This window comes from Pezoporus wallicus, unplaced genomic scaffold, assembly GCF_028554395.1.
Source record: "Pezoporus wallicus isolate ANWC-B61680 ecotype Strahan unplaced genomic scaffold, APGP_CSIRO_Pwel_v1 contig_13748, whole genome shotgun sequence".
Classification (NCBI taxonomy): domain Eukaryota; kingdom Metazoa; phylum Chordata; class Aves; order Psittaciformes; family Psittacidae; genus Pezoporus; species Pezoporus wallicus.
Genome location: NW_026636988.1, coordinates 182504 through 198119, shown reverse-complemented (window position 1 = coordinate 198119; position 15616 = coordinate 182504). Strand labels below are relative to the sequence as shown.

The 15616-nt window shown below is 63.8% G+C and overlaps 1 protein-coding gene across 3 annotated transcripts in view; it reads left to right on the top strand.

Annotated features, from left to right (window-relative positions):
* ARHGAP23 (Rho GTPase activating protein 23) overlaps positions 1–13321 on the top strand; it is a 31463-nt gene extending 18142 nt beyond the window's left edge. For all 3 annotated transcript variants that reach the window (XM_057402625.1, XM_057402624.1, XM_057402623.1), the window contains exons 3-24: positions 1384–1408; positions 2146–2238; positions 2638–2716; positions 2816–2870; positions 3387–4734; positions 5553–5708; positions 5835–5946; positions 6048–6105; positions 6229–6366; positions 6465–6764; positions 7813–7874; positions 8181–8311; positions 8461–8579; positions 8662–8817; positions 9432–9510; positions 9837–9910; positions 10035–10124; positions 10263–10388; positions 10529–10570; positions 10663–10756; positions 12172–12203; positions 12317–13321. In XM_057402625.1, coding sequence (XP_057258608.1) covers positions 1384–1408; positions 2146–2238; positions 2638–2716; positions 2816–2870; positions 3387–4734; positions 5553–5708; positions 5835–5946; positions 6048–6105; positions 6229–6366; positions 6465–6764; positions 7813–7874; positions 8181–8311; positions 8461–8579; positions 8662–8817; positions 9432–9510; positions 9837–9910; positions 10035–10124; positions 10263–10388; positions 10529–10570; positions 10663–10756; positions 12172–12203; positions 12317–13321 — 4374 coding nt within the window. The remainder of the gene's footprint in view (positions 1–1383; positions 1409–2145; positions 2239–2637; positions 2717–2815; positions 2871–3386; positions 4735–5552; positions 5709–5834; positions 5947–6047; positions 6106–6228; positions 6367–6464; positions 6765–7812; positions 7875–8180; positions 8312–8460; positions 8580–8661; positions 8818–9431; positions 9511–9836; positions 9911–10034; positions 10125–10262; positions 10389–10528; positions 10571–10662; positions 10757–12171; positions 12204–12316) is intronic.
* The last annotated feature ends 2295 nt before the right edge of the window (positions 13322–15616 follow it).

The window sequence follows — 15616 nt, the reverse complement described above, 5'->3', positions numbered from 1 at the left end:
CACCCTCAGCTTTTCCAAGGCTCCTGAGCCCGCTTCCCTAAATCCTGCCTGCGCTTCCCTGCTCGCACCGGCAACACGGACCTGAGCGCAAAAGCTTTTCCCATGGGGATGGACTGAACGGACCCCCTCACTTCCTAAAGCATCCTCCAGGATTTGGTGCCTGCATTGGGCACCGGGGGCGGGGAGGCCACGGGGCCGTGTGGGAAGGAGCCGGATCAGCGCCGGGAGGTGGAGATGCTCTTGGAAAGACGCTGGGAACACTGGGAATAGCTGCCGGCAGCCGGAGCCGGCGGGGCTGGGTGCAGTGCGGCTGGCTCAGCACCCATGGGTGCCGGCGGGCAGCCAGGTCCGGGGGCTGAGTTTCGGTGGGGTTGACTCAGCCGGGAGGGTGATGACGGCAAAGCCGTGCCCCAGCCATGGCAACGGCGCTGCTGGGCTGCCCCGGGGGCCAGGAAGGGCGCTGGGTGCCGCAGGGTGAGGAGGGGCAGGGACTGGGTGAGGCCGTGCCTCCAGGGCCTCCCGGTGTCCCCATCGCCTGCTGTGGCACCATGGCACAGGCAATGGTGTGTGCCGAGGCTGCAGGATGGGGCTTCCGCTTCCCACCATGGGGAGATGCTTCCAGCCCCCTCACTGGGATGGAGACTGGTGCCATGCCAGCACCCCCGAGAGACCTGCTCATGCTGGAGGCACTGGGGCTGTGTCCCTGCTCTTGGCTGGAGCTGAGCCTGTGTCCCCCCTGGAGCCAGCAGGATCCGGCCCTTGTGGAGTGAGAAATCCCCTTCCCGGTGCTTGGCTCCCTTGGGATGCTGCTGGCTCCATGGCAGGGCTGGGTGCTCAGCAGGGTGGGTGCAGCCCCATGTGGGTGCCAGCACCCACAGCTTGGCTCTGTAGGAGGATCCCAATGGGAGGATGCGGGGCGGGAGCAGTTCCCAGTTCCCATGCCAAGGGACAGACCCACATGGCTCCCCAGGGCTTTCCCTGCCCGTGGCTGGGAATGGGGTGCTGGGACCCCCCTGCAATGCCCACTGCAGCCTTGAGGATGCCTATTCAAGCCCACTGCCCCCCTTCTCTGTCAGTGCCTGGGTGCTGTGGTCGCATGGGTGCCCCCAGCCACCTCCATCCCTCCCCTGGGACCCCACTGTGGGTGTTCAGGCTCTCCCCTACTTGGTGGCCCAGGAGAAGGGTGCGATGCCACCATAGGGCTGGCTGGGACCTTTGCTGCTCCCCTGGTCCACAACCAGCCCCTTCCCCACCTGTTGGGTACCAGGGGGCTACGGTGGGTCCTGCCTGGGGCTTCATGGTGCTGGCACCCATTGGGTCCCCTCCTGGTCCCCTCCGCTGCGTCCTGGCCACCAAATGAATGTGTTTCTCTTGTTTTGGCAGGAGGAGGAGAACGGGAACCGAGCAGGTGAGCACCGGAGGGACCCTGCACACGGGGGCATGGGGGTGTCACAGGTCACTGTCCCCACTGACTGCCACTGCAGCCCTAAACACTGGCTGGTGGTGAAGCTTTGTGGTGTTTTGGTGTCCCCAAAGCCCTTGGGATGCTCACGGGACCTTGTGCCCAAGGAGGGGTCTGTCCCGAAGCCGGAGGGGCTGTGGCAGGGCCCCTTCAGGTGGGCAGCTTGGCCGAGCACAGGGTGTTTGGGAATGGGGACACGGCCCTGCTCTCCTCCCCGAGGCTGGTGCTGACGTGAGTGGATGTGAAGGTGTCAGAACACATCGGTGCTGCTGGGGTGACGCGGCCCAGGGAGCCAGAGCAGGCAGCAGGGGCTGGACCCAGCACCCGTCAGGGCTGGGAGGACACCGGCCTCTCTCCGCATGGTCCCCAGGGGGTTCAGCATCCCTTGTTGCCACCGTCCCTTTGCCATCCATCCTCTGCCCTCCACTTCTGGCAGCACCCGATGGCTTTTACCCTTGCAGAGGAGTGTGGCGGCAGGGGGAATCCTAGAATCAACCGGGTTGGAGCAGATCTTTAAGCTGAGCTGGGGCTGGAGGTGCTGGGGCTGTCCCAAGCTTTGCCCAGGGCAGGGCTGTGCCCCACAGGTCCCAGGGGCAGGCAATGGGGGTAGCGCAAGGGACCAAGGATGCTCCTTGCCATGGGATGGGTTGGTGATTCCCTGGTGCTCTGTCCCCTGGGAGCAGGTCCCCCCCGGAGCCGCTTGGAGCCCATGGATACCATCTTTGTGAAGAGCGTGCGGGAGGACGGGCCGGCGCACCAGGCAGGGCTGCGCACTGGTGAGTTGTGGTGCACAGGATGCTTGTGATGCACAGGATGCTTGTGGTGCGCAGGATGCTTGTGATGCACATGATGCTTATGATGCACAGGATGCTCTGCCTGCTCTGGCAGGGACTTCATTGCTTATTCTGCTTGCTTTCTTGCATTCCTTCCTTTTTCTCCCCCTTCACCCCCTGGCTCTGCTCTCTTGTCCCTGGCCTGGGATGCTCCGAGCAGCATTGGGGTCCCCATGGGTTAGGTGGGCTTTGGGGTTCCCCTGGCTCCTCTTGCCAAATGGGACCAGGCTCTGCCTCTGGCAAAAGCCCTGGGCATGTTCAAACTCTGCTGTGAGTGACAGTGGGGACAGCCCTGTGCCAGCAGCTCCCCACGTGCCTGTGTTGACACTGTCTCCTCCCCAGGGGACCGGCTGGTCAAGGTGAATGGGGAGAGCATCATTGGGAAAACCTACTCACAAGTCATTGCGCTGATCCAGAACAGGTGAGTCCCCTTCCCAGGGCATGAAAGGGACCCGTTGCAGCAGACACCGGTCTGGGGTTCCATGATACGGTTCCATGATAACATCCCCTTTCCCGGCAGTGATGATGTGCTGGAGCTCTCCATCATGCCCAAAGATGAGGACATCCTCCAACTGGTGAGTTTACCAGGCGGGTACCAGGGACTGGGCTGATTCCAGGGCTTGGCTTCCCTGTACGTCCCTGCCCTCCCAAAACTAAGGGGCTGGTCGATCCCTGATAGTACCCACCCCCCGTGGCTTTGCTATTGGGTGTCACCCAGTGTGAGGGACCCATTCCCATTGGACTGGGGGGGATCTTACAGCCCTGGGAAACCTGTGCCTGCCCTGTGCTGTGAGGATGCTCTGGGCACAGAGTCAGCGGTGGCTGTGAAAAGTGAGATGGGAGAACCGGGCCCGGCAGCCCTGCCGGGGTATTTTGGGAAGGAGCAGAGGGAAGGGCGGAAGGGCTGCTGGTGGTGGGAGCATTGCTCAGAGCTGGGGGCCCCATGGGAAAGCAGGAAGCGGAGGGGGGGGGGGGACACGACACACGACTGCAGCCAGCCCTGCCCAGCTGTCCCCAATGGGGGGGGTTTGCTCATGGGGAGGGAACTGGGAATGGGGGGCTGTGTCCCTGAGCCCCCCATCCCTCCGCAGGCCTATTCCCAGGATGCCTACCTGAAGGGCAATGAGCCATACTCCGGCGGGGCGCAGAGCATCCCCGAGCCCCCTCCTATCTGCTACCCACGCAAGACATACACCTTCCAGGCCCGGGGTGCCGAGCCCCCCCCGGACCCCCGTCCCCACCGCGCCGCAGCCGCATCCCCGCTCAGCAGCCCCGCGCATCGCCCCGACGAGCCCCAACCCGGGGCGCTCCCCCCGCGCCCCACCGCACCCCACGGCCACCACCCCGGCTCCTTCTGCCGCACCAACGCCTCCGACCGCTATGGGATCACCTCCGCCACCCCTTCGAGCTTCCCCAAGCACCTCCCGGAGCACCGGACTCACTGCGGCTTCAAGGAGGGCACCGGGGGACTGTCGGGGGCCGGTCGGTCCCGCCGGGATGCACCGAGCAGCAACCAGCGGGTGCCGGGGCGCCAGGAATGCCATCAGGCTCTGTCGCGCTGGTTTAGCAGCCAGGAGCCGCGGCGCAGCTTGTCGGAGGAGCGCCGGCACGCCATGCCCCCCCGCTCCCGCAGCGTGTCCCAGGACCGGTTGGGGGGCTCGGCCAGGACCCCCCGGGGGTGGCCTCACAGCGCCTCGCATGACACCTTGCTGCAGCCCAGCCGGGAGAGCTGGGCCCCCCGCGCCCGCTCCGACCATGCCCTAGGGAGATACGGGCGCTCCATGGAGGCTCTGGAGCCCAGCGCGCTGCTCGCCCACCCCCTTGAGCGGGAGAGGCTCTGCCGGGTGGCCACCACGGTGGGGCAGCACATCCCGCGTGGTTCCTTCACGCCTTCCTCCTCCTCCTCCTCTTCCTCGCGGGAGCCGGCGCCCGTGCAGAAGCACCCATCGCAGCCCAACCTGCAGAGCGCCGATGATTCGGGGTACATCGGCTACCGCAGCTACAGCCCGTCCTTCCAGCGCCGCACGGGGCTGCTGCACGCCCTCTCCTTCCGTGACCCGGCCTTCGGTGGGCTGCCCACCTTCAGCATCCCGCAGGGCTCGGCCAGCCCGCTCCTGGAGAGCGTGGTCCCCGCTGTGCCACCTCCCGCCGGGCCCCCGCCGGGCCCTGCTGCATCCAGGGAGAGCAGCCGGGTGCCTGAGCAGCCGGAGGAGCGGAGGGATGAGGTGGTGCTGAGGCAGAAGCCGCCCTCGGGCCGCAAGGTGCCGGTTCCTCTGCGGCAGATGAACTTTGTCTTCCCCGAGGGGGTGAAGGGGATGGACATTTGTGAGCAGCCACAGCCCGCTGGCAAAGGGGACAGGCCGGCAGCCGAGCGGCACGGCCGGCGTGTGGCTCCGTTAGCGGCCCCCGAGGACTCGCTGGCATCCATCCCCTTCATCGGTGAGTGGGGCTGGCTCCAGGAGGGGGGTTTAAGCCAGTCCCGTGCCAGGGGATGGGGAGCATTCAGAGCATCCGTCCATGGAGGTGTCCCCAAGCAGGGGTGCAGGTGTTGGTGATGGGGTATCAGGGTTTGGGCTCCAGCGGCGTTATCGGGGGTTGTAGCGATAGGACAAGGGGTGATGGGTTTAAACTGAAACGGGGGAAGTTCAGGTTGGATACAAGGCAGAAGCTCTTCCCTGTGAGGGTGCTGAGGCGCTGGCACAGGGTGCCCAGAGAAGCTGTGGCTGCCCCATCCCTGGCAGTGCTCAAGGCCAGGTTGGACACAGGGCTTGGAGCAAGCTGCTCTATGGAAGGGGTCCCTGCCCGTGGCAGGGCTTGGAGCTGGAGGAGCTTTAAGGTCCCTTCCAACCCAAACCAGGCTGGGATTCAATGATCCCTCCCTCTGTTGTCCAGCATCACGTGCCCAGCCCCTGGTACCTCTTCCTCTGTGTGAACTGGAGCCCTGTACATTCCTGCTCCGAAGTGGGGACGAAGACATGGCACTCCCTGTCTCGCTTGCACAGCCACCTCTGCCCATGGGGACCCAAATGGGTCTGGGGCAGCTGCCAGCTCTGCCCCATCCCTCACTGCAGCCTGCAGGGAAGGGACCCCAGGGGAGGGTTGGGACAGGGTACGTGTGCTCTGTGCAGGGTTCTGGGCACATCCTGTCCCCCAGCCCAGGCAATGCAAACCCACCACGTGCCAGAAGTGCTGAGGGGTCCCAGCAGGGTCTTCCCCTGCCCCAAGCCCTCCTTTAACATCACCTACCCCTCTCACAGATGAACCCACCAGCCCCAGCATCGACCTGAAGGCCAAGCACGTTCCTGCCTCCTCCGTGGTCTCCAGTGCCATGAACTCAGCACCCGCCGTTGCCACCAGCCCCTCCTCACCCACCTTCGCCTTTGCGCTGAGCCGCCATTACTCCCAAGACTGCAGTAAGTTCTGGGGCGGACGAGAACCATCCGTGGGGCCACGGTGTGGGGCAGGATGGGCAGGAGCCCCCCCTTCACCCTGCCGCTCTGCCCTGTGCCCACTGGGCTTTGCCCTTCTCCCCCTCGCAGGCAGCATCAAGGCTGGCCGCCGGTCATCCTACCTGCTGGCCATCACCACCGAGCGCTCCAAGTCCTGCGACGATGGTCTGAACGCCTTTCGGGATGAGGGGAAGATCCTAAGGTAGGGTTGGACCCCCCCAGTTCCCAGACCCAGCACCACATAGCTCCCATTCCCTCCCCATCATCCCGCTCACGGGGGCTGCTCTTTCCCCCCCCCAACAGGAGGATGCCCAGCCGGGTCCCCAGCCTCCGCATGCTGAGGAGCTTCTTCACCGATGGGGTGAGTGTGGTGTGATGGTACCTCTATAGGAGGGTGGTCTGGGGTGGCTCTGCTTGGATGGAGCACTGGTGGAACACGAGGGCATCACCCTCACCGTGCCCTCTGGTCGTCCCCCCTCCGCAGTCTCTGGACAGCCTTGGCACGTCGGAAGACGCCCGTTCCAAAAGACACTCAACCTCCGACCTCTCGGACGTCCCGTTCAGCGCCGTGAGGAAGGAGGGCTGGCTCCACTGCAAGCAGATCCTCACCAAAAAGGGGAAGGTACGCGGGCGCCCACCCGAGCCCCGCCGGCCCCGCAACGGGGCCGCTCCCCGCCGCGAGCATCGCTGAGCTCCGTGCCCCGTCCCTTGTCCCCGCAGAAGGTCGGGGGAGGCATCCGGCAGTGGAAGCGCGTCTTCGCCGTGCTGCGCACCCACTCGCTGTACCTGTGCAAGGACAGGCGGGAGGCGGTGACCTGCGCCCCGGCCCCAGGTGAGGAGGAGCCGCCGATCAGCATCCAAGCGTGCCTGGTGGACATCTCCTACAGCGAGACCAAGAGGAAGCACGTCTTCCGCCTGACGACCGCTGACTTCTGTGAATATCTCTTTCAGGCAGAGGATCGGGAAGACATGCTGGCCTGGATCAAAGTCATCAGGGAGAACAGCAAGGCTGAGGGCGAGGTGAGAGCCACATGGGGCTCCCGCCTGCCTCTGGCTCTCCCGGCACTAACCGCCTCGGCTCTCTCCGGCTCTTTGCCTTGTGCTGCTTCCCCAGGCCACGGCCAGCCCGGGGCTGGTGCGGAGCTCACGGTGCTGCGCTCCCAGGGGTGCATGAGGGCTTAACGGTGCCGCGGCATCCAAGAAGAGCGCGGCTCCATCCAGGGCAGGGTGCGTCAGGGTGCTTGGCAGCGATGCTCCGTGCGCCGCAGGCAGGGTCGGTGCCGGATCCACCGGCAGCATTCGGTTGTGTGGAGGGACAGGAGCGCGCGCGGCTCTGCCGTGGTGTGTTTTGTCTTCACCGCGCTGTGTTGTGGTTCCTTCCACGGAGAGACGCTGGGCACGGTGTCCGCGCGGTGCCGGTGCCGGGTCGGGGCTGACCCTTTGCCGTGGTCTGTGCAATGGGTTGTTTGGTGTGAGATGGGGAGAGCTGCTCCCCGAGGATGCGGGCTCCAGCGCAGGGTGCGTGGGGCTGGATGTGCCGTTACGGCCTCATTTGGTCGCTGCGATTGTGCCAGGCTTGTGGCAGGCTCCAGGCCATGGAGGGTGCGTTGAGCTCGGTGCAGTCTCTGGTTCTCTGTGGCACAGCCCCTCTCTGGAGGGTGCTCAGTGGTGCTGGCAGTGCAGGGATGGTGCTGCCAGGTTGGAGCTGTCTGGGGACCTGCTGGTGCCGCTGGGCAGGACCGTGCGGGCAGCATCGCACAGGGATAAGGCGCGCGTGTCTTTGGATGCTCTGTGGTGCCGCGGGTGCGCCTGGCGCGGGCAGATGGAGATGTGAGTGCCATGGAGAGGGATGTGCTCATCCCTGAGCCTCTGCGTCCGGCTTGGACCCCGTGTGTGTGGCAAGGAGCTCTGGAGACCTCAGCAGGGCAGCACTTCAGGGACCTGCTCCTGCCTTTGCCTGGTCCTGCCTGGCCCCGCGTGGTGCCCGGCAGAGCATGGACTTGCCTGGGGCCTCCGTTGGGATGCGCTGCTCAAGCTCTCCCTTCCCCTCTTCTCTCTGCCTCCCCAGGACCCCGGTTTTGCCAGCCAAGCACTTATCAACAAGAAGTTAAACGACTACCGGAAAGTGAGGTACGGACCTGGGGCCGGAGGGCACCAAGACCCCGAGTGCTTTATTCACCTCGATTGTAAAGTGATGGAGCAAAGCCAGCGCCTGCCTTGACGGCGCGGTGCTGGAGGTGCTGGTTGTGCCCGGCTGCGCTCAGGCTGCCGGCAGGGTCTGGTTCAACCCAACTGGTGCCGAGCAGAGGGTTTAAAGCAGCTCAGTGCTCCCCAGGGGTCCTGGAGGATGCTGGGCAGAGGTGCCAGGAGGTTTTATTGCGCCGGGCTGGTGTCCCCCTGGCCGTGCTCCGCCTGAGCCTCCTGCTCTCCCTGCAGCCCCGCGGGCACCAAGCCCGATTCCTCCTCACCCAAGGGCCCTCGTGGGCTGGGGATCCGAGCCGAGTTCCTGAAGCAGACGGGAACCAGCGCGCCCCGGTCCCCCAGGCAGGATGCGGCCATCACGAAAGGTAGGTCCTAGCCCTGCCTGTGGGGACACCCCGGCAAACCTTTGCAAGGATGGAGGGCATCATGTTCATCCCTATAGGGCAGGAGGGATGCTCTTTCCCTTTATCCCAGCTTGTTAACAAGTGATGCTGTGGGTGTTTTTTCCCCCCAGATGATAGCAGCTCCCAAAAAGCTCCGTGGGGCATCAATATCATGAAGAAGAACAAGAAATCTGCCCCCAGGGCCTTTGGCGTGAGGCTGGAGGACTGCCAGCCTGCCCCGGACAACAAGGTACAGCCGTGGTGGCAGTGCCAGCCCTCTGGGGACCCCACGCAGCCCTGGCACCTCCATCACCTCCTCCCTGTCCCTGCAGAACGTCCCCCTGATCGTCGAAGCTTGCTGCAAGGTGGTGGAGGACCGAGGGCTGGAGTACATGGGCATCTACCGTGTGCCCGGGAACAACGCGGTGGTGTCCAGCCTGCAGGAGCAGCTCAACAAGGGAGCCACCGAGATCAACCTGCAGGATGAGGTGAGGGCAGGGTGGGCTCCGTGTCCCCGTCCCCATCCCTGCCTCCAGGCTGCTGGGATGCTCTGAGGTTGTTGTCGTGGCTCACGGCTCTGTCAGCATGCCTAAATCCATCATCATCCCTGTCCCCATCATGGTCATCATCCCTGTTCCTGTCATCATCCCTATCTCCAACACGATCATTATCGCTGTCCCCATCACCATCCCTGTCCCCGTCATGATCATCATCCCTGTCCCCGTCATCATCCTTATTCCCATCATCATCATCCTTGTCTCCAACATGATCATCATCCCTGTCTCTGTCATTGTTCCTGTCTCCACCGTGATCATCATTCCTGTCGTCGTTCCATCGCCATCCCTGTCTCCATCGTTATCCCTATCCCCGTCATCATCCCTGTCCCCATCGCTGGGACCATCCCTGGAGTGGCAGGGCCGCCTAGCGGCGGGTGGCAGCAGCGTCGGTGCCAGCCTGGGGGCACATTTGTCCTCTTGCATCTCACGTTGCTGCAATGGTGCAGGGATGGGGACATTGCAGGCTGGGGTCCCCCTTGGGGACTTTGATGGCAAGCGGCTTTTCCTGGTGTGGTCCCTCTGAGCATCCTCCTCTCTCCCTGCAGCGGTGGCAGGACCTGAACGTCATCAGCAGCCTCTTGAAATCCTTCTTCCGAAAGCTGCCCGAGCCCCTCTTCACTGACGGTGAGTCACAGCACCGGGGCCATCAGTGGCCACGGGTGACCCTGTGCTGATGGCCATGGTGGTCACCAGGCATCCCCAGCGCCTGTCCCGTGTTGGGGTCAGGTCCCCAGACCCTGTGACAGAGTGAGCCAGTGAGCACCCAAGGCACTGCAGACCCCATCCTCCATGGGCCAGCCCTTGTCCTAGTCCCTCCCATCCCTGTGGGACCCCACCAGCACCCTCCCCAACACCCCCATCTGGTGCATCGGGGGGTCCCTGGCCTCGGGGAGGGGGGGGTGCCCGGTCCCCTCCTCCCAGCTCTGACCCCCCCCATATCCCACTTTCAGACAAGTACAATGATTTTATCGAGGCCAACCGGATAGAGGACGCCAGCGAGAGGATGAGGACGCTGCGGAAGCTGGTAAGGAGATGGGGCAGGGTCTGGGGTTGGGGGGCACAGCCCTGGAGCCCCACACTTTGAGGGCTGGTGTAGATGGGGAAGGTGCAGGGGGTAAGCTGAGAGGTGACCTGGTGCCTCCCCACAGATACGGGACCTGCCAGGTCACTACTATGAGACACTCAAGTTCCTGGTGGGTCACCTGAAGACCATCGCTGACCACTCGGAGAAGAACAAGGTATTGCTCATCCTAGGGCTCTCCTGGACCCCTACCTCACCTCAAGCATCCCCACCTTGGGTTGAGCCATGGCTACAGTGGGGTGGGAAAGGAGATAGGTGCCTGATGAAGGGGTGAACACCAAGGCTCCGGTTGCAGATGGAACCCCGAAACCTGGCACTGGTGTTCGGCCCCACACTGGTGCGGACGTCTGAGGACAACATGACCGACATGGTGACGCACATGCCCGACCGCTACAAAATCGTGGAGACCCTCATCCAGCACGTGAGTGGCGCCTGTGGGCAGTTGGGCATCAGCGCAGATGGAGGGGAGGCTGATCCGCACCCTAGGAATGGGGAACGGGGCTCCCTGGCCACAGCGGGCTCCTCATGGGTCCGTGACCCCTCTCCCATCTCCCCCCACAGTCGGACTGGTTCTTCAGTGACAAGGAGGACAAGGGCGAGAAGGTGAGTCCCGTCCCCATGGGGGTGTCCCGGTGGGGCAGGGTGGGGGGCACAGAGCCCGGGTGGGAACCAGGGTGACCACTGTCCCCTTGCAGACCCCCGTGGATGAGAAGGAGGCTCAGTCCGTGCCCAACATCGAGTACCTGCTCCCCAACATTGGCAGGACCGCGGCGCCCGGCGATGCCGCAGGTGAGGAGCAGCATCCGCGGCACCGGTCCCCCCGGTCCTGGAACCCAGGACACCCCAAGGCCCCTCTCCACTGCTGTGTCCCCCCATGCTCGCAGCCCCGCGGGCAGCCAGCCCGTCTCACCATAGCCATGGCAAACCCGGGTGTGCTGGCACGGGACATCCCGGTGCCTTCCCCACTGGAAAGTGGGAACATCCCCCCCCCCGTCCCCCCAGTGCCTGGAGGGCCACCTCCCTGTCCTTTCCCATCACCCTTCTCTCCGGTGGCTGCTCCCCATCCCTCTCAAAGCCGGCAGCTCACAGGACCCCTGCTCTGGCCCATGCTGCCAAACCCAGAGCCTGGGAGCCTTTGATGTTCGACTGATTTCTTATGTTCTTTCCTTGAACTTCTCTGTGCTGTCCTCTTCCTCCTCCTCTTCCTCCTCCTCCTCCTCCTCTTCCTCCTCCAGCGGACCTCCTCGAGAGCTAGAGCGGGTACAGTTTGATTCTGGGTGCATTGCTCACGCACTAACTGCTCGGGGTGACCATGAGAGAGTGCGAGCAGGGAGGGGAGAGGGTCCTGTCCTGCCTGCCCGCTGTCCCCAGGGTCCCCAGCATCACCCCCAGGGGCTGCTGAGCACCTGGGGACCCCCAAACCCTTTAACCCCAGTTCTCTTGTGGGCTGGTTCGTGTGGTGGCACTGGGGATGCTGCTGGCATGCCCCAGCAGTGATGGGTGCTGGTATCCCAACGCCAGCACACTCAGATACTGGGGTATGGGAGTCCCAATGCCCCTGGGGGGGGGGGGGGTCTGCACCCCCTTTCTGCCTCCCCCTCTCTCATCGTCAGTGGCTGTTAACCCCATCCTGGGGCATGCGGGGTGGGAGAGGGTGTCTGTTGTCTTGTCTTTGTCCTTCACACTGCGGCAGCGGGGCCAGGGCTGATTGTCACCCCCAAGTCCCCATTTGCCCTTTACCCTTGGGGAGCTGGGCCAAGTCCCAGCCCTCTCCGGTTCAGCCCATCTCAGACCCCGCTCCAAGGCTGTGGTGTTGATCCAGCTCTCCGTGCCCCATCCTGGTGCAGTGGCAACGGCAGCACCGTGCCCGCTGCTGGTCCCCTCTGTGCCCTGTGGCCATGGGAGGGTTGGGGTCCTGTTGCTGGGGTCCTGGCTGTGTGTGTCCCCCTTATCCCAAGCCTTACTCTGGGGCTCTACACCAAGCAAGTGGTGCTGGGTACCACTGGAGCCCCCCCGAGCCTTTAGGCACCACCAGATGCGTTGGCATCCCTGTTTACCAGCCGGTCTGATGGCCCCAGCATGTCCCCATCCTGGTTTGGGGAATGGAGCAGCATCTCCCAGCTCAACCCAACAACTCCCCTCCCCAGCACTCACCCATCTCCTGGGGGGCCTGGTTAACCCCCCCTTTCCCCTCTGCTTTACAGGCTTGACCCGCAGCGGCTCCGCCAAACCGAAGGTAAGAGGGTGCTGGGCTGGGGGCTGGCAGGGAGGGATGCGATGGCTTGGACATGGAGCTCATCCCTAACCCTGGCACCGCCATCCCTAACCCTGGCATCACCACGTTCCCAGGGCACGTGGCCGTCGCGAAAGGCACCGCCGCACCGGGAGCTCCTCGCCATCCCCTTCGTCTCGGCCGCCGCACGCAAGAGGAAGAAGAGGAGAGAGGCCGAGGGCGTTGGGAGCAGCACCGACGACGACGCGGAGCGCAGGGATGCTCCAGGCCGGGAGCAGGACGAGGAGGGGACCGCGGCCATCCTGCCGGGGCATGGCAGAGCCCCCCGCGGCACCCGCCCCAAGCCGGCGGTCCCCAGCCCGGCTGGGATGGAGCAGGAGAGCTCCCTGGAGGCCGGGGATGCCGTGTCCGAGCCAGCTCCCGATGCCCGCTCCATCGTGTCGGGCTACTCCACCTTGTCCACCATGGACCGCAGCCTGTGCTCCGAGGTGCAGTCGGTGGCCGGGAGCCGCGGGGAGGAAGCGGATGATGAGCGCAGCGAGCTCAGCCACATGGAAACGGACACGGAGAGCCGGGAGGGCGCCCGGCGCCGGCTGGGGCAGGGGGACGGTGGTCCCGGGGATGAGGACAAGGGGCTCCTGAGCCGCCCTTCCTTCAATTCCCACCGCCTGATCCAGTGCGACACGCTGGCCCGCAGGAAGCTGGCGCGGCCCCGGCCGGCCGGTGACACCGCGGTGCCCAGCAAGGAGGAGCCGGGCTGGGGTCCCTCGCTGCGGGAGCAGCTCCGGCAGCGCCTGCGGGGCTCTGCCGAGGACATGGGGGTGCTGCTGCGCCGAGCCCACTCCCCGGAGACGCGCCGCAAGAAGAGCAGCTGGCGCCGGCACACGGTGGTGGTGCCCGGCGGCATCAAGGACCTCAACTGCAACGAGTGGAAGGAGCCGCGCGGGGTCGAGGTGGCCCCGGGACCCTGCCGTGACAAGGACTCGGGGCTCAGCAGCCTCGAGTCCACCAAAGCCCGGCCCTTGGCACAGCCTGGCATCACCGGGGAGGCATCCGCTACCAAGAGCCCCCCCGGCAGCCCCGCTCCCCCGGCCCCCCTGCGCTTCCCACAGTGTCTGTGACCCCCCCCCCCCCTTCCCCAGGGATGTGCACCCCACAGCTCCCCATCCCCCAGAGGGTTTAACTTAAGGACTCACCTTTGTTCCTGTATTTAAGTGTGCTCTGGACAAGCTGCTCTTATTTAACAGGTCCCCGTGGTCCCGGGTTTGGGGACAGCCTGGGTCCCATGTCCCAGCAGTGGGCAGCGCCAGGGACCCATGGGGACCATCGCCACCCCAGGCAATGGTAGCTCTGCGGTGTCCGTGGCAATGGGAAGTGCTGGCACTTCCTTGGGCGCTGCGGCTGCATTGGCCGGGGACATTCCCGGTGCTGGGAGCCCTGCGGACCCTGGGCTGGGAACCTTGCAGACCTCGGGCTGGGGACCCTCTGCTTGGGACCCTGGGACCTCGGTGTGCTCTGTGCTATGGGGTCCGGGCTGAGCCCCGGTGGCCCTTGGATGGTGTCCCCATGGGCTGGGTGTGACAAGAAGAGGGGACCTTGATGCAATGCGGGGGGACGACACACACACACGCTGCCATCCCCTGCACTCCATGAGCCACAGCCCGGTGTGTGGCACATGGCACAAGGCACAAGGCACAGCCCCGTTCCCCTTCCTACCCCTCCAGGCTAAAAGCACTTTAGGAAGGGGACACAGGGACCCCCCCCCCAGCCTTGCCATGGGCCATGGTTGGTGTCACTTGGGGGGGGGGGGGCTCCAGTCACGTCACTGTTTCCCCCGTGTCGTTCTCATACGTTCTGCAGGTATTTGCTGTAAAGTTGGGTTTTTCTTTACTCCCCCCTCCTGTAAATACGCTCCCCGGCTCTGTAAGATACCGCAGAGGGTTTCTAAAGGGTTTTTTAAGCTGTTTTGCTCCACGGAAAGGGCCAGCCCCAAGCAGGGGATGTGCTGGACCAGTGATGACTTCTGCCCCCCTCCTGCATGTGTGCCCCCACCTCTGTGTGTTGTACAAGTTGGGCCATGGAGCTGGTATATGCAAAAGTACACACCCCCCCCCCCCCCCAAAACACAACACCCCCAAACACAGCCCCTCCATTGCTTCATCCCACTCCAGTCCTGGTCTATATATTGGAAATAAACTGGTTATTCAAGGAGGTGGTTTCCTGCCTCATTGTCTCTGCTTGGGGTTGGGGGGGGTCAGGGCAGGGATCCCATGTTTTCTGTGCTACAGGGCCTGGAGCACTGGCAGCATCCAGGGAAGGATTTATCCCAGCTTTTTCTAGAGCCTGGAGGGAGAGGAGGTGGATCCACACCCCCATTGACCCATCCCAAATGGGAATGTGGGGCTGGGGTGGTCTCGGGACCAGGGATGTCCCACCCCATCGCCCAAAGAGAATGTGGTACCAGGGTGGTCTCAGGAGCAGGGATGTCCCACCCCATCTCCCATAGGGAATGTGGGACTGGGGTGGTCTCAGGAGCAAGGATGTCCCTCCCTGTTTCCCATAGGGAATGTGGCACCAGGGTGGTCTCAGGAGCAAGGATGTCCCACCCCGTTTCCCATAGGGAATGTGGTACCAGGGTGGTCTCAGGAGCAGGGATGTCCCACCCCGTTTCCCATAGGGAATGTGGTACCAGGGTGGTCTCAGGAGCAGGGATGTCCCACCCCATCTCCCATAGGGAATGTGGGACTGGGGTGGTCTTGGGACCAGGGATGTCAACCCCACCTCCTAAAGGGAATGTGGACTGGGGTGAAGCTCAGGAGCAGGGATGTTAAACCCCATCTCCCATAGGGAATGTGGGGCTGGAGTGGTCTTGGCACCAGGGATGTCCCACCCCATCTCCCAAAGAGAATGTGGTACCAGGGTGGTCTCAGGAGCAGGGATGTCAACCCCATCTTCTAAAGGGAATATGGTACTGGGGTGGTCTCAGAACCAGGGATGTCTCACCCCATCCCCAAGAGACCAAACTTGGGGAGGGGTGTGTTGAAAAAAGTACCAGAGACAGAGAGAAAACAACCCAAAAGAAAAAAAGAAAGTAATTTTATTAAAGCCAGACACTCTGATAGAAAAGAAAAGTAATAAAAGAAAACAACCAAAAGCAACCCTTTGTCATCGGCGTTTGCACGTTACAATGGTCACGTTGTGCACAGAACTACCCATGGCATCCACAGTGACACAGGGACAGCGGCGGGCACGGGGCAGGGAGGGCGGTGGGGGGCAGCTCCCCCCATCCCACCCTTTACCCTCTTCCCACCTCGGTTTTGGGGGGGGGGGGTGGGGTTTGGTTCTTCTTGAAATCCCTTTTTGCTTTTAAAACAGTTCACGAGAAAAAATTCATGCGGAGACACACGACGCGGTAG